General features: G+C 56.8%; 1 protein-coding gene across 6 annotated transcripts; it reads left to right on the top strand.

Moving 5' to 3' along the window:
• Positions 1-286: 286 nt before the first annotated feature.
• FLOT2 (flotillin 2) lies at positions 287-15,920 on the top strand. Of its 6 annotated transcripts, none has more exons than XM_059998681.2 (11): positions 300-447; positions 5,804-5,885; positions 11,037-11,127; positions 12,063-12,186; positions 12,636-12,754; positions 12,873-12,986; positions 13,088-13,207; positions 13,297-13,511; positions 13,923-14,106; positions 14,415-14,564; positions 14,680-15,920. In XM_059998681.2, exons 1-11 carry the CDS (start codon positions 399-401, stop codon positions 14,716-14,718), a joined length of 1,287 nt encoding a protein of 428 aa, XP_059854664.1. In that variant the 5' UTR covers positions 300-398; the 3' UTR covers positions 14,719-15,920. The 6 variants fall into 6 exon arrangements, with proteins under 6 accessions (XP_059854667.1, XP_059854664.1, XP_059854666.1 ...); XM_059998683.2 differs by lacking the exon at positions 11,037-11,127 and adding an exon at positions 8,927-9,017; XM_059998684.2 differs by lacking the exon at positions 5,804-5,885 and having other exon boundaries at positions 287-447.
• The last annotated feature ends 1,788 nt before the right edge of the window (positions 15,921-17,708 follow it).

Genomic DNA, 17,708 nt, shown 5'->3' with positions numbered 1-17,708 from the left:
CAGGGGCTGAAATTGGAGCCCCGGCAGGCTGACTCCAGGGCCGGCCGCTGTAAGGTGGGTGCTGGGAGGTGAGAAAGGGCAGGGCGGTTGTTATCGAGGCGCCCGGCGGGAGTGGAGGGACGCCTTTGAGGGCTGGGCCCCGCTATGGCGACCCCGTGCCATAAAGCGTGTTGACCGCCGCGGCTTGAGCTCTGGCTGCTTCCCTCGACACGCCAGCCCCGCCTTCCGCCGCCACACTTCCGGTGGGGCCGCGGCCGCGGAGGGGCGCGGGCGGGCGGCCGCTGGGGGTGGCGGGATAGGCTGGGCGCGGCCGGCGGTGCGGGCGGGCGCGGGTTGCGGGCCGGCTGCTGTTGTCCAGGTCTCTGCGCCCCCCGAGGGCCCTCCGTCCCGCCGGCTCCATGGGCAATTGCCACACGGTGGGGCCCAACGAGGCGCTGGTGGTTTCAGGTGAGCGGGCAGCGAGCGAGGGAGGTGGGTCTGGGACACCCAGGGCCTGGAGGGTGTTTGGGGCGGGGGCTGTGCCTGGGAGGGCGGGGGCCGGGCTGGGGAGCGAGCAGGGAGGGGCCAGGCCGGGGAAGGGCTCCGGGGGTGGGGCCTGAGCCTACGGCGTTCCGGGCCGCACCTGAGACCCCTTCCAGGAGGGACCCTCCCCCCAGTACTCCCATTTGCCGTGCTCTGCGCCCTAGGGCACGGGCCAGGGTCTCCTCCGACCTCCCCCGCCCTGAATGTTTAACCGTGTTTATTCCCTCCTTTCTCTGCTTCCTCCCCTGACAGGGTCTCCCCTGTGGCCTAGGGGTTCCCGAACTGAAGCCTTGGGGTTCCGGGAACAGTCTGGCCGGATGTCAGCGCCTGGGACGGGGGTTGGGTCGCAGGTGCACGTCTGGGGAGGGACCCTGGGCATGAATCCTTGGGCTCTGGGCACAGACCCGTTAATTCCCAGCAGGCTGGGTTTGCTGGGGTTAACTGGCACTGCCTGCCCCAGGGACGCGGGTGCGGCCTCTACAGAAACCTGGCTCTGTGTTGCTCTGGTTGCAAAATGCTGCAGGCTCCAGAACTTCTGTGAGCTTAGGTGGGGCTGGGGGACTGCAGTATTGGGGAGGGGAGAGATATCTTGCCTTAAGGCTGCTATTTAAATTGTATGTTTGGGTATCTTGGGAAGTGGCAGAAGCCTTTCAAGCCACGAATTCGTGCAGCCCCTGGCACGGGTGCTGGGGAGAGGCTGTGTTTCCTGACAGCTTGGAGGCCTGTAGCTGCAGGAATCCCTCATATCTTCCCACTGTCAGTGTGGCTTCTCCGCCTGTGCAGAGTTGTTAGGGCCGGCTGCAGAATGAACAGGAGAGGGTGGGCTGTGCCAGGGCTTGTAGCTGCCCACCTTTGAGAGGTGTGATGAATCCATTGGGCACTTTCACCCCAGAACATGGCCTCTGGCTCAGTTTGGATCTCAAAATCCATCTCTCCCCTGGGACGGGAAATCCCCAGTCTCCCTAACTAGCACCTTACTCCAGTGGGGGAATTAAGATCCTTCACTTCCCTAGGAATTCCCTGGTGGTCCAGTGGTTATGGCTCCATCCTTCCACTGCAGGGGGCCCGAGTTCGATCCCTGGTTGGGGAACTAAGATCCTTCACTTCCCTGAAAACCAGAAAAGATAGCCTTGGGAGACCCCCAGAGAGCACTGAGGCCAAACCTGCTCCTCTGTAAGAACTGGGCCAGTCTCCCAGCCACCACTCCTAAAGAAGGTTTTTAGAAACCCAAATCTGCATTGCACTTGGTTTTTCTTGTGGGATTTCTCTCTAGAATCCTAGTGGCGCGGGGCAGGATGGGGGTGGGGGAGCCACTCTTCCGGTTTCACTGGATCTCCTAATCCTGAGGAGACAAAAGGTCCAGTCCTGTCTTTGTGGAGATCCTTGAGACTGAGGAGCAAGAGGAACCCCTGAGATGGGCTGCTCTGTGCCTTCCAGTTGCCAGGAACCTGGTCCTCTGGCCAGAGGCCAAGGCAGTGCTAGCTTCGAAGCTGTTTTAGGGGTGCGGAGAGGAGGCCATGCTGAGAATTAAGAGGACTGGAGTCAAGGGAGGGTGGAAGAGGAGAGAGAGAGAGAGAGAGAGAGAGAGGGAGAGAGAGAGAGAGAGAGAGAGAGAGAGAGAGAATGCCTGGCATAATATTACCTTCGGATTTGAGATGATCCAGCTGAGCTGTGGCTCTCTCTAGCACGTGGACTCCCAGCCCGGCGCCCCCCCGCCCCATTACTTGGGCCTGCATCTAAGTCCAGGGGCATCTCACACAGCCTACTTTCAGAAGGAGGATGTTGATAGATTTCATGCATCTTTTCCTCTTGAAAAGTCTGGAGGTTCTTCTTCCTGTGTAACCCCGCTCCTTCATTCTGTAATGTAAAATTTTTTCCTCTGTTTCCGCTTTTGGGAGTTTAAAAGGGGAATCCAAATTCCATACACCTTTCTGTCTTCTCTACAGTAGGTCAGAAGTTCTTAGCCTGGAGTTTGTGGATTGAATGTAGAGGTCTTCGTATTTGGATGAGGGGAGAATAGTACATTTTTATTCACACTAACCTAAACTGATATTTAGCGTTTCTTATGATTATTAACGTCAGCAACAATCCATGATAGTATTAGCAGGTATTTTCCTACCATTCTGCCTTTGTTGCAGGTACCGTAAGAACCATTTATGCTCATCACTACTTTGAAATTAAGCCAGTTGTTAAAATATCTACCACGAGATCTTATTATTTAATGTATTACACAGAGCACATATTACTATATCACACATTTGGTGGTTTTAACATTTTGATAACTTTAATTTGTTTCTTCTGTATCTTATTTTATGCATTTATGAACATTTGGCCATTACCAGACTACTAAGGGAGATTTCGACTGAAGAAATCCCCCTTGTATGGGAGGTCCCTGGTGGTCAACTGGTTAGGATTCGGCACTTTCACTGCTATGGCCCGGGTTCAATCCCTGGTCAGGGAACTGAAATCCCACAAGTCACGCAGCACCGCCAAAAAAAGAAAAATCCCGCTTGTAGAGTTGTAGATGGTCTTCTTGACTAGTAGGAAGAAAAGGATGGAAGAGGGGCAGGAAGGGAAAGGAGTGTTCCTGAGAGGGTGGACTGGCGCCTGTGTTTGGGGAGGGCTAAGAGTAGGACAGAGGTCATCATGGGATATTTTTTGATTTTTCAGCTTGGTTGAGGACAGAGCAAAAGAAAGCAGGTTGAGTTAGAAAAAGTGAGCTAACATTAGGAGAAACTTCCGGGTCTGGAGACAGTGAGAACTGGGGAGGTCAAGGAGGGGCCGCCTAAGCGTCCTCTTTTGGGAGTGGTGCTCAATGTGACCAGGAAGCTGGGGGGAGGAAGATGCCTTCCAGGGGAGGAGGCTGCTGGGGGCGGGACAGCCTGGCAGTCCCAGCTTCCTGTTGTTGCTACCCCTGGGAACCTGGCCATGTTGCCCTTGGCTGAGGCCCAGCCTGAGCCGAGACAGCCTGCTCCCAAGGTCAGAGAATGAGTTAAAGGTAAAGGGTGGACAGCCACCCTGGGGTCCCCCACCCCCATTCCGCCCCGCGCCACTACCACCACCCCTCCCACAGCACACTGAGAAGTCCCCGGGGGGGGCGGGGGGGTGAGGAACGAGGAAGTGATGGCTACTCTAGAAGTTATCTCCGGACATGAACCCCTAGGTCTGGCCTGGGTCACTGCAGGAGGCTACCACAGCAAGGAAGCTGTGCCCCAGCCCCGACCAGGCCAGAAGAAGTGGAACAAGCTGTGGTTTTGGACCCTCTTCCAGTTTCACTGGATCCCGAGATGGTTTGGGTTTCAAGTTGACTGCTTGTCCTTAGCGGCTTCCCTTACCCCGTCCCCAGGGCAGAGAAGCCTGCAGCGCCTTACCTTGAGCAGCGGCCCCGAGAACCCGTATCTCCAGGACCTAAGACCTCTTCCTGCCCCTGTGCACGCTGCGGGGCTGCTCCTGGCCCCTGGGCCTCGGGCTCGGCTGCTCGCACCCTGTGCATAGAGCAGACCAGGACACAGGGCTGGCCGCTCCGTGGGCCGTGCCAGACACCGGCCCTCTGACTCGGCAGGCCCGACGCTCCTGCGGGGTCCTTGTTCCTTTGCCTCCGCCTGTTTAAAACTTGTCTCTGGTTTGTGGTTCTCTCTGTTGTCTCTGCTCGGTTGTCGGCCTGACCACCCACCCAAACCCAGGCTCTAGACCTGCAGTGTCCGATATGGTAGCCACAAGCCACAGGTGGCCACTTAAATTTAAGTTAATTAAATTAAAATGCAGTTCCTTGGTTACAGCCGCCACATTTCAAGTGCTCAGTAACAAATGTCCCTGGTAGGTCCTTTGTTGCACAGCACAGCTGGGGAGCGTTTCTACCGTCGAAGGAAGTTCTCTTGGACAAGACTACTCTAGGAGTCATCCCCCCACGTGAACCCCTAGGGCTGGCCTGGGTCACTGCAAGAGGCTGCTTCTACCCAGTCTCCCTGACCCAGGTATCTTCCTCCCACTGCAAAGTGGTGTTTCTAAAATACAAATGTAACTGTTGCTCCTTAGCTTAAATGACTCCCCCATCACTCAGACACACACACACACACACACACACACACACACACTCACACACACACACACACACACACACACACACACACACACAAACCCTGTCCTTGGCCTGATACCTAAGACACTCCATGATCTGCCCTCTGCCCCTCCACCCTGCCTTGTCCCCTCCCAAGGGGCCTGAGAGACACTGTAACCCAGATATACAAAACTACGCCCTGACCTTTGACCATGGGAGACAAACACCCTAAGGCTTTCCTGAAAACCCGTTTGTGAACGAGGAAATGATGACACCCACTGGCATTTTCCCCATTACGTTTCCTTTGAATCGTCTGTTTCTGAACATGTCTGCACTGCAAGTGAACAACCCCTCTTGCTTTTACTGAGTTTTCTTGAACTTGTTGAGTAATTTTGGCATCAGCAGAAGGGTTTGTGACAAGAATTTCAAGAATTGATTTTTCTCGTTTCTGTATAGAGAGCTGCCGTACGTGTCCACGGCGTGAATCAGGTCGTGGCCAGGTTCAACATGCTGTTTAGTTGATACACAGTTTTTCCAGGAATCACTTCCTTTTTAGGCCTTTTCCCTTTCTCTTTTCCAGTTGGTACCATGAGTTGGGCTCTGTTATGAGGCCTTGCCTTCCCCATCCACTCCCACAAGAAGAACGAATTCACTCTGAACCCCTGGGAGTAGAGAACCAGCCTCACTGTTGGACACGAGCAAGGCCCCAACCTTGGCTCAGAGTCTGTCTTCCGTTAGCCTCCCACCCGCATTCCCTCTGTGACTGCACTCACTCTGATAACAGGCGAATCGCATAGTATGACCATCATCCCAGGAAAAGGTCCCTCTTCCTAGTCTCACCTCTTTTAAGATAGGAATTTTATCTTCATCTCTGTTTCCCTAGCATGAAAAAATATTTGTTTGCCGAATGGATGGTTGAATCAAAGATGGAAGCTTTTCCATTCACTCCTGCCCACTGACCTCTCATCTGTTCTCTGAAAGCACTTACATTCTGAACTACTCATTGGCTACCCTCCTTTCTATGCAAATTGCCTGTCTACCAAACTAGATCCCAAGGCCCTTCAGGGCATACCTTCCATTTATTTGTAACCTCAGCACCTGGCACCCAGCAGTGGGAGTTGTCAAGTGTCAGAGCAGGCGAAGGCCCAGAGCTGCTGTTGGCGGCATGGAGGGTAGACAGACCCAAGAACTGACTGACCAGCAGTGGTTTGCTTTGCTCTCCAGGGGGCTGTTGCGGTTCTGACTATAAACAGTATGTGTTTGGCGGCTGGGCCTGGGCCTGGTGGTGTATCTCCGACACTCAGAGGTAAGGGCCTGGGGGCCAGCAAACCGGGCATCCTGGTGGGCAAGGGAGAAAAGGGTTTCCATCCTTACCCCCTTCACCCCACAGGTCAGCTAGAGCATCTACCACTTGCTGCCTTCCACTCTGGGGGGCGGGACCTCCTAAGAAGCAGATGAAATGGGTTACACAGGGATGCAGGAGGTCTGTCTGTGGGCACCTCCTCCTTGGTGGGTGTGCTTTTTTCCATTGAGGGCATCACTTCTGTCCCAGAGAATTCAAGCAGCATGCTAATGCCCTGATTCTAGCTCAGAGTTATTCGCGAAGCCTTAATTACACACCTGTTTGGAGTGGGTCTAAGAAGGGAAGAAGGGCTGAAGGGACCCCTTACACAAACCCTCACCTGTGCAGGCCCTGGGACAATGCAGGCAGGGCCTAAATGGCAGAGAATGGATATACAGTCTAAAGGGGCTCTGACAGCAGCGTGTTAAAGGCAAGGGGTAGGGATCTAAGGAATTGGCTCTGGGGCCGGGCAAGACAGCTCTGGACCTCCTAAGTCAGTCTGGAGAGACTTACTCGGGGAAGGGAGGTTTCAGCTCCCCAGAGAGCCCACCGTCAGGCTCTACCTGCTGGCTTTCCCAGAGCCTGCCGCAGGGGTGGACTTGGCCTGGGCCTCTCCTGCCCCCTCACTGCCCACCCAGGAGGAGATGAGGCCCGGGCACCTCTCCACCAGCACCACTTCCTGACTATGGGAGATCAGGCGAGGGGCCCAGATTCTTCCAGGCCAGGACCCAGGCAACACAGGCAGTAGAGCTGCGAAAGTGCGGGCATGTTGGCGGCGGTGGGGGTCATCTGAAGGGGAAGCAGCAGAGATTCCAGTGAAATCCCCTTCCTGGATCCCAGCCCCACCAGTCAGCAGAGAGATGCCCCATGGCCACACTGAGCTGCTAGTGCTTGGGGCTTCAGGGAGTCTGAGGGTGTTGGCTAGTGTCAGGGGCATGGGAAGCATGTCACCGCTTTTAAACTTCACTGATTTCTCACTAACCCCCTCCACTGTTCCATCTCTCCCCGCACCTGGCCCTGCCTGAGTTGAGGGATCCCGGGGGACTCTTCTGGCCCAAGGCCAAAAGTGTCAGAGAGTAATCAGTACTGGTCACAGCTTCCTCTCAGGCGGATCCTAAGCACTCCTGAGGGGGCCAGTTGGCCTGTCAGAAGCCCTGAGGTGCCCTCCGCAGAGACACTGTCACCCCACCCCACCCGCCATGGGGCGACAGAGCATCTTGTCAAGACACCTCGACATACAGCCATGCCGAGAGTTTGCCATTTGCCCAGAGACCTGTCCTGCCCGGGCATCCACTGCTGGGGCAACACCCAGCAGCCCTTTCTCCACATCCATGGTCCCCGCTCTGTCTTCTTGCTCCAGGGAGCAGAGCCCCAAGACAGGAGGGCCAAGCTCCTCTGACAGCAGGCTTGGAAGTGAGGGGTGGGGGCCCTTGTCCTCATCCTAGGAAACTGATCTCCCACATCCAGGCTCAGCATCCTCCCTCTGGTCCCACTTGCTGGGTAGTCTGAGCCTGCAGCCGCTCCCCTTCCTGGGCCCTGTTTGGGGCAGCCCCTTCCCCAGCCCCTAGCCTGCTTGGGGGACATCTCCACAAGCTGGGGCCTTTATTTCCCTAGGCTGGCAGGAGCCTCTCAGGTCAGAGTAGAGGTTTCTAGCCCAGCCTCCCTTTTGAGATACTTTCCACAGCCATCCTACATGTCACCCTCCTTGGTGTCAGCCATTCTTCTCCAGAATCAGGGAAGTTCCTCCTGCTGCACTTTGCTGCCACATCCTGTCCTATCCTGAGGCCCTGATGTGGGCAGCTCTCTCTCCCTTGCCCGAGTGATTCCTCCACCTCTGGCATCTGAGCTGCAGCCTCCCTCCTTCGCTCCCTTACTCCCTCCCTCCTCCCTCTTTCCTGTCCCCCTCTCTCCTCCTTCCCCAAAAGAGAGCTTGGTGGGTTCCTGTCTGAGCTGGGTCTAGAGTCCTCTCAGACCCAAGGGTGCTATTTTTAGGGGCTCGAGGGAAGGCAACCTTTGCACATCTGCATGGCTGGAGCCCCCAGGGCTGGCACTGCGAGAGTAGAGTTGGGGGATCCACATTGCCTACTGCTCCCCGTCCCTCCAGTCCACCTGCTTCTGCTCCGTCACCTCAGCCTCCCTCCTCCCTTCCTCTGGTGTAAGGAACCTTCCATGCTGTCCACAGCCTGGCCTCCGCCTGGCCCAGCACCCTGCACACACTCTCACACACGCTGCCCTAGGAAGGCCCAGCTGGGGGGGGCCAGGTAGCTTTGAAGCACTTGGTTTCCTTTGCCATGACTCTGTGCTGTGCCCAGCTCTAGAAATTCCAAAGTGAACGACTCCGTTGTTTCCCAGTTGTTGTTCCTGTGACTATCCTGGCAGGGGCGCACTTTCTGCCCCAGCCTTCCTGGACACGCCCTTCCCCCTGATCAGAAAATCCAAAAATCTAGGGAGGGGGCTTTTCTGGCCCTAAATTGCCTTCTTAGTGATATGAAGCACAGGCCTTGAGGGTTTGTGCCCCCAGCAGGATTCAGTATTTTCTGTGGCTTATTGATCCCCAGAGTGGCCTCCCCCGCCAATTCTGGAAACACAGGTTAGCCTGTGTCCGGAGGGTGGAGCTGAGGCTGTCTCGCAGATTGTGCCAGGAATCTCCTGGGAAAGTGAGGTGGTGGGTAACCCAGGTGCCCTATGCACAGGCCTCCCAACCTCAGGTCACAGGCCCAGGGCATTGGCAGCCTTTTCCTCCAGCCCAGTAGCTCCTCACTGGAAGGGTATGGGGGCTAGAGAAGAGACCCAGAGGCCTCAGGCCAGCAAGGGGGTGTCTCTGTCCCCCAACGGCCCTAGGCTGAGCTGGCAGCGGGGGGGAGCTGAAGTGCTAAGAGCAGCCCCGCCCCACCCCCCAGGCGTCAGGCTTTGGGTGCTTGTCTGGTAACCACTGTGTGTGTTTGCTGTGTCCCCTCCTACCCCTTCCTGTCCCTACCTCTCCCCACCCCCTGGCTGCTCCTCAGACTGTCTCTGGAGGTTATGACCATCCTGTGTCGCTGTGAGAATATTGAGACGTCGGAGGGGGTCCCGCTATTCGTAACAGGGGTTGCACAGGTAATAACCCACCTGCTTCCCTCCTCTGTGTCTAACCTTCTCTCTTCCTGCCCTGCGGGGCCTGGCAGGCAGGCGCCGGATGGACTCCACTTCTGAGAGTGTGCCTCTCTCCCCTCTGCTCCCACCTCTGCTGCTCTGGGTGGCAGGGTGGATCCCTACAGATCCCCAACTCCCTTGCCCTCGCTCACTGGGGCTGCTAGCGGGGAAAGGGCGAGGGCTTCTGGAAGCTTTGCCCAAGTCTGCCAGTGGGGGTCCTTGGATGACAAGCCTAAATTGGGAGTAAGTTGAGGCAGGAGACACAGGCCCTCTAGTGACAGAGCTGGGCTGTCTGGGCGGAGGGTTCCGGCCTAACGACTCCTACAGAAGTCCTAGCCCTCCAGGCACCACGGAGCCCCTTGCCAGCCCCTGCTCCAGGCTGACACCTCAGTGTCAAGCCCTAGTCCTCCCTGCAGGGCCAGGAGATGCGTCCCAGGGGGAGTTCTGTTCACCTCGCCACTTGACGCCCCCCAATTTCCTGCCCCTAATTTGTGTTGAGGGACCTTTGAGCAGATCTCTTGTCACCAGACTTCAGCTTCCGCATCCGTGAAATGGGGAGAATTACGCCCTCCCTGTGCCTTGTAGGAATATTGGAAAGGCGAGTAGAACAATATGAGGGCGCTTTGGGATTTTCAGGGAAGAAGTGCTAGAGGAACCCCATCTGTACCATGAACACGATCTCATGATCTCACTTGGAAAAGCAAGTGACCTGCTGTCTCACTCCTCACTGCCACGCAGCCGTAGCTATGAAACCCTTTCTTGAGCAAGGGCGTTGAGCAACTCCAAGTGCTTCCTTCATGACATGCAAGTTCCCATCTTCATTGCTTCATTCACCAGCTCCCTGTTGAGCACCTTGTCAGCTCCAGGCACTGAGGAGGCAGCGATGAACATCAGAAAACCCCTGGCTTCTCAGAGCCTGCATGCTGGCAGGTCCCCAGGCTGGAAGAGACCTACATGTCACCTTACCCATCCCCTTCCCTCTCATGAAATTGTCTTCCAGCTTCTCAGGCAAAACCCCGGCACCACCACACCGTTCCTCACCCATCGTGTTATCCCTAATGGGAAGGGGACTGTCCCCATCACACCCACCCCTGTAGCCACAGGAGGGAAGGCCTCAGGGCAGAGGCCTGAGAAGAAGCTCAGAGCGCCTTGTGTGGAATGAGTAGGGTCCAGGCCTCTCTCGACCCGCTTCCAGAGCAGCCTCATCTCCCTCCAAACCAACGTTCTACTTGAAACGGCTGCAAATGCCCAGGTCCCTTTTCAGCTGGGTGCTGTGGACCCTCGAGGACTCAGGTTGTCTGGGCAGAACAGCTCTTTGTAGGATTAGTGCTCCCTGGCCAGGAAGCTCTAGTGTGACCCCAGCCCTTTCCCCCGCTGGCCCACCTGGCCCCAACCCCAGAGGGTGGGCTTCAAGTCCTAGCCTGTTGCCAGGTAGAGGGACCAGGCCGGGATTCCCGCGCAGGGGGCAGACTCCCAGCGTGCCAGGCTACACGGCAGAGCTTTCTCAGCAGCCTCCTGGGGCATCCCAGGGTGTGAGCAGACCCAGGGAACAGGTGAGGGCATCCCTGGACGGCCCGCACAGCACGGCCTAGAGGACCAGCATTGACATGCTGTCCCAGGACACACACACAACTACATCTGTAGACTCTGCCCACCCCCGATCCTCCAGCCCAGACCACCCACAGCCAATTCTCCTCTGCTTCCCTTTCCCACTCCTCCAGCCAGGCTGACCTGAGCAGAGGACACGTGTGCACGTGGGTAGCACACTCCACTCCTTCCTGTGAGCCCTCTGCACCCCACCCCCTGCCTGCTTTCCCACCCATCTCCTCCTCACATGCTCCCTGCTCTGACCCCTTAGAGGGTCCTCCCCCGCAGCAGGACCCCTGGCCCATCCCAGCCGGAGCAGTGAGGTGTCGCACTCTTTCCCCGCACCCCAGGCCCTGGGCCCCCAGACCCATGTCCCTGTTTTGCGTTTCTTGGCAGGATTTCCCTAGAGATTATGACGTTGCAGCCCCGCTGCGAGGACGTAGAGACGGCCGAGGGGGTAGCTTTAACTGTGACGGGTGTCGCCCAGGTATAGTAACTCAGCAGCCCCGCGCATGTCCGTTGAGCTGCCTCGTCCCCATGCTGGGGTTTGGGGGGGAGGAGGAGAGGACGGCAGCCAGGGGCAGTCTCCCTCCAGCGCCCCTGCCCCCGCCCCCCCTGCCAAGAGTGTCATCGCCACTGGAACGCACTCGGCCTCTTGGCCGCCCAGCAGGACTAACAGACACCCCTTCTCTCCCCAGCGGGCCCACGGAGGACAGAACCAGTGCTGAGAACTCCTGTCTCACTAACCCCACCCCGTTCTTTGCAGGTGTCAGAAATGCCAAGCCCCAGAATCCAAGCCTTCCCTGTTCCCTGGGTAGGGGGCTGCAGGTGGGGACCAGAGGGCGAGGCCACGTGAGGCAGGGGAGCTCTGGAGTCGGAGGCCGTGTTATCTTCCCAGCTCAGTGCCTGGCCAAGGGGCTTCCTGCTCTCCAGAAGTCCACACAGGGCAGGTTCAACCATGTTCTAGGCCTCTGGTGAGGGGGTTGTCGGCTTAGTGCCTTGGGAGAGAAAGGCAGGAGGATGCCCACCCTCGGTGGCGGACCCCGGACCTGTCTCCTGCCCTGTCCCGGCTCTCTTTCCTAGTCTGTCTGTCTGTCTGTGCCCCTATTGCTCATTCTCCTTTTTGCAGAGACCTGCAGGCTGAGGGGCAGAGAGTGGACTGGAGGGGTAGTGGGGAGCCCCAAATGCCCAGGAGAGAGGCCATGGCAGGGCCTGGGGCTGCCAGTGAAGATGAAGCTTCTCAGTATGAGTTCCTCCTGTCTTCTCCACACTGGAGGCCTCAGACAGACTCCACCCCCTCCCAGCCCCTAGGCCTCCAGGTCCTGAAAAGGAGGGGAGGGGTACCATCACCATCCTCCTGGGTCTGGGGCCTCCGTCTGCCTCCCTCCAGCCTGGCTCAGGCGCCTCTGTGACTACCGGCAGGTGAAGATCATGACCGAGAAGGAGCTCCTGGCCGTGGCCTGCGAGCAGTTCCTGGGCAAGAGTGTGCAGGACATCAAGAACGTCGTCCTGCAGACCCTGGAGGGGCACCTGCGCTCCATCCTCGGTGAGGCCCTGCCCAGCCCAGGGACCCCTCTGCTGCCTTCAAGGAGCCTCACAGTGTCCCCAGGCCATGGCCAGGGAGGGGACAGGGCGAGCAGGGGGTTCTGTCTGTCAGTCCCACTGAGAGGCTTCTAGCTGAAAAGCTGATACCTTTTCCGTCAAGTATTTCCTTTCAAAACATGAGGTGACTTGAGTGAAGAGGAGGGCATTGAAGTAGGGGGGGAGCGGCTGCCAGTCTGGTCAGGCACCTGGTGCTGCTTGGGACACTTTTCCTCATCCTGCCTGGACCCTGCAGGAGGAGGCTCAGTGTTAGACACTGTTAAGAAGAAACCAAGGAAGACCCAGCTCTGACCGCGTGACCCCTGCTATACTCAGACCTCCGCCTGCATGCCTCCTCCCTTTCCCAGCTGGCTGGGCCCCTGGGGAGCCAGCCCACGATGCTTCTGCCCTCAGGGACCCTGACAGTGGAGCAGATCTATCAGGATCGGGACCAGTTTGCCAAGCTGGTGCGGGAGGTGGCAGCCCCCGACGTCGGCCGCATGGGCATCGAGATCCTCAGCTTCACCATCAAGGTGCAGTGTGATGGGAAGCCTGTGGCCTCTGCGTCCATCCGGGAGTGGGGAGCTTGGCCAGAGGAGAACCTTTATGCCTCTGACTGTTTCCAGGGATGACTCCCCCTTCCCTCCCCAGGACGTGTATGACAAAGTGGACTATCTGAGCTCCCTGGGCAAGACGCAGACCGCTGTGGTACAGAGAGATGCCGACATCGGAGTGGCCGAGGCTGAGAGGGATGCAGGCATCCGGGTATGTGGGCTTTCCTTCCCAGCCCCAGGGACAAGGAGCTCAGGGGTGGTGGGACCACGGTTGCTCAGGGGACCCTGAGCACCTGCCCCTCCTGCTCCCAGGAAGCCGAGTGCAAGAAGGAGATGCTGGACGTGAAGTTCATGGCAGACACCAAGATCGCCGACTCCAAGCGAGCCTTCGAGCTGCAAAAGTCAGCCTTCAGCGAGGAGGTCAACATCAAGGTGAGAAGCCGTAGGGCATCCCGAGTTGGGGCTCAGGGCCCAGGACTTGGCAGCCAGCCTCTGACATGCTGACCACACTCCCGCCCCAGACGGCTGAGGCCCAGCTAGCTTACGAGCTACAAGGAGCCCGTGAGCAGCAGAAGATCCGGCAGGAAGAGATTGAGATTGAGGTCGTGCAGCGCAAGAAGCAGATTGCAGTGGAGGCGCAGGAGATCCTGCGCACAGACAAGGAGCTCATAGCCACAGTGCGCTGCCCCGCCGAGGCCGAGGCCCACCGCATACAGCAGATCGCCGAGGGCGAGAAGTAGGTGCCGCTGGGGCCCGGGCTGGGGGATTAGTCCAGCTCCTCTGCCACCCATGCACTCCCTCCACTCCTGACCGAGCTTGGGGGCCCCTTCTCCCCCACTGTGAAGTAGGAGTGACCCGCCTCCCCCACGGGATTGTTGTTAGGAAGACTGAATTAGATGTAGGAGGTTTAAGGGCCTGGTATGGTGCCTGGCACAGAGGGCACCTCTGCTTGGTCCCCTCTCTCATTTGCATCTGGGAGCCAGTGCCCTCTCCTTGGCCAGATCCAGAAGGCCAGGGCACCCCCCTCTCGTGGGTCCCCCACCCCTGACACCTGCCAAAGCAGAGGCTCGGGGTTTGTTGGCCCCCAGGCAAGGCTGGAGGGGCCCCCGGCACTTCCCACTGATCCTGCCCACCCGGGCTCCCCCAGGGTGAAGCAGGTCCTCTTGGCACAGGCAGAGGCTGAGAAGATCCGCAGAATCGGGGAGGCGGAGGCAGCAGTCATCGAGGCGATGGGCAAGGCGGAGGCTGAGCGGATGAAACTCAAGGCTGAGGCCTACCAGAAATACGGGGACGCAGCCAAGATGGCCTTGGTGCTGGAGGCCCTGCCCCGGGTGAGGCTCCCACCCCAGCCTGGGACTGGCTGGGCAAGCGCTGGACTTCTCTGGACTTTGTCCGTAACACAGCGACAGGCTGGCTGGGAGGGTTAAATTGGGGAGTACTCAGCAGTGGGGAGAGAACCCCACAACAGGCATAGGCTCATCCCTAACCCACTGGGCCATCTGACCATGAATTGCAAATGAAGGCCACCCAGGCTACACTGGGATTGGGTGAGGTAGAGACGGGAGGGGGAGATGCTGGACAGGGCAGGTGGATGGAGTCTGAGTACCAACCAGCTCCCCTCCCGCCCCCCGCCTCCTAGATTGCTGCCAAAATCTCTGCCCCCCTGACCAAAGTCGATGAGATTGTGGTCCTCAGTGGGGACAACAGCAAGGTGACCTCAGAGGTGAACCGACTGCTGGCCGAGCTGCCTGCCTCTGTGCACGCCCTCACGGGCGTGGACCTGTCTAAGGTGGGTGTCTAGCCATCTGCGGTGGGTTGCTGGGCAGCCCAGTGGACTGGCCCAGGCGGAGCGGCCAGTTGGGGGCCCCGGAACCAAGGCCTCATGGCATCTCCCATCCTTGCAGATACCGCTGATCAAGAAGGCCACCGGTGCACAGGTGTGAGGTCCCGAAGGCTCACACCGTTCAGCAGCCACCGCCCCCTCTTCAGCACCCGTTTTAGTACCACAGGGACAACGGGAACGTTACTGACTCTGGTGCCTTATTTTGTAGGGACCAGGAGTGCTGCGTGTTCAGGCCTCTGGCTGTCTTCCCTTCTCCCCTGTCTCTGTCTGTCTACATCCTCTTCTCCTCTACCCCACACCCTCATTTTCACTGCCACATTTGTCTGGTTTGTCTCTTCCGCCCTTATCTTCCTGTACGTTTCTTCCTTTGTCTGTTTGTCTTTTTCTCTCCCCTCTCCTCCCATCCTCTACACACATCATGTAGTTTAGGCTGAAGATGTTGAGTATAGTCATTGTCTGTCTGTTGGGGGGTGGCCCTGCTGCTCCTCAGAATCCTGGTGCCTTGAAGTTTTCTGTGCATCTGTCCATCCCCCCTGTGGCCCCAGCCAGAGCTTCAGCATGGGTGCAGGGATTCTGGGTAGGACGGCCACCCTGCCCTCTCCTGGCCTGGTCCCTGCCCCCAGGAAGCCCCCAGCCTCGCACACTCTGGCCCTTCTCGGCCCAGGTTATCTGTGGCTGCAGGCCCAGGGCCAGCACCATTCACTAACCCCGTGCCCAGCCCCAGGCCTGCTCTCATACCTTACCTCTTTCTCCCCTGCCCAGGGGCACGGAGGGAAGGCCTCCTGTGTAGAGCAGCTCCCTCAGTTTACTACTGCCTTAGGAGGCCCCTGCTTGTGCTCAGGGAAGTCCCCTTCATGGACATGTCCCTACTAGGTGGAGTGGGGCTTGGTCCCAACTCTGCTAAGCCCTTCTGGGATCAGGATCTAGCCCTTCTGGAGACTAGAAAGTGTAGAGACCCTCTTCCTACCAGGGCTGTACTGTCCTGGGCGTCGGGCTGGGCCCTTCCAGTGGGCAAAGCTATGGTACCCTATATAGACTCCACACCCCTTGTGCCAGCTTCCTTCCTGGCCAGAGTGACTAGGTTCCAGCCATGGGGAAGCAGCCCAGTCCTCTGTATCCTTGCTCCAGTGGAGGCAGAAGAGCCCAGGACCCAAGCATCCTGTGGTCCCAGTCCCCCACCCCTTGCCCTGCCCCAGCCTGTGTAGCCGTTCCTGCATGTGGATGCTGCATGTGTGGTCTGGGGCTTGGACGCTGCACTGCCCCGCTGCCCGTCCCTTCTGGTGAAATAAAGATCTGGTTATGCCCACACCCTGTATTGTGTCTTTTGTGAGGGGAGAGACTGGGAAGCAAGGACCAACCAGGTCCCCCACCCCCTACACCCCTTCAGCCTGAAAGCTGCACTTTGCCTGTTCTTCCCCACCCTAGCCACTGGGGGGCACCAGCACCCAGGCCATGCCCCCTTAGCATCCTAGAGCAGGGCCGCCATCGCCCAGGTGCTGAAGCTAGACCTGAGGCCAGGGAGACCTGGCTCCACTGCAGACAGAAGATGGAAGGGGCTGCCAGGTTCACTGCACCCCTGCCCATCCTGAGCCCCACTCGGTAATGGAGACTGTTTCTCAAGAGCGTGAGCCCTGGAGTCAGACTGCTTGGGTTTAAATTTTAGTTCTGTTGTTCATCACCTGTGGAATCTTGGGCAGGTAGCTTCATCTTTCTGGGCTTCAGTATTTGTATTCATTTTACAAATTTAATGCTTCCTATGTGCCAGGAGTTGTCCTAGATGCAGGGGAGACTGCAGTGAATAAAACCAATCCCTAGCTTTTAGAGCTTACATTCAGGTGGGGGAAACAAAATAGATACAAAAACTAGATACAAAATAGATACAAAATAGATACAAAATAGATACAAAAACTAGATACACACTATGTTAGATAATGGTATGTGCTAAGGAGGAAAATAAACAGGGAAAGGAATAGGAAGTTCGAGAGGGTGTTGAAACTTTAGTGTGAGGAAGGCCTCATTGAGAAGGTAGCACTGAGGAAAGCAAAGGAATGAGTCATGCAGATACCAGAGAAGAGCTTTCTGTCCAGAGCCTCTGACATGGAAGTGTGTCTGGCATGACTGAAAAACCAGCAAGGAGGTCAGTGTGTTTGGAAGTGAGTGAATGAATGAGCAGTGGGGTGAGTGGTGGGAGATGAGGTCAGGATGGAAACCTGTTTCTGGTTCATGTAGAATCTTAATGGGGCCTATTTTTGCCTTTGCTCCGAGATGGGAAACCACTGAAGCTCTTCCAAAGAGAAGTGATGTGATCTGACACATGTAAAAAGATCATTCTAGGCACTGAGACAATCCAAGGGAGGCAGGAAAATCTTTTCCAGAAATGGTGGAACAACTGAGTCTAAATGAGAAAAAAATTGGGACTTCCCTGGTGGTCCAGTGATTAAGACTCCGAGCTTCCAACGCAGGGGGCGAGGATTCAATCCCTGGTTGGGGAACTAAGATCCCACATGCTGCGCAGCAAAAATACATAAATAAATAAGAAAAAAATTGAGTCACAAGCCCTACCTCATTCCATATATTGATACAAAAACTAGTTTGAGATGGATCATAGATCTAATGTAAAAAATCAAACCATAATGCTTATAAGACAACAGGGAAATGTTTCTGTGACCTTCGCACAGGCAAGATTTCTTAGGACAAAAACAACAAAAATAAAGCACTAACCATAAAGAAATTAGACCATCAAAATAAGTCTCTGTTCATCAAAAGAAACTTAAAGTGAGAAGGCAAGCATAGTCAGAAAAAACATTTACAGTATGCGTTTCTAACAAAGGGCTTGCATCTCATTTAAAAAGAGCTCCCAGGGACTTCCCTGGCAGTCCAATGGTTAGGACTCTGCGATTCCAGTGTCGTGGGCCCTGGTTCGGTCCCTAGTCAGGGAACTAAGATCCCACGAGCGGCTGGTGTGGCAATAAATAAGTAAATAAAAAGAGCTCCCACAAATCAATAATAGAAACACAACACAATACGAACGTCACTCTTAATGCTCTGCTGAAAATAGAATGGAGAGGGACAGTTGCTTCTTACCTGTAT

Source organism: Delphinus delphis, chromosome 19 (genome assembly GCF_949987515.2).
Source record: "Delphinus delphis chromosome 19, mDelDel1.2, whole genome shotgun sequence".
NCBI classification, from domain to species: domain Eukaryota; kingdom Metazoa; phylum Chordata; class Mammalia; order Artiodactyla; family Delphinidae; genus Delphinus; species Delphinus delphis.
This window is presented reverse-complemented; position numbering and strand designations above follow the sequence as displayed.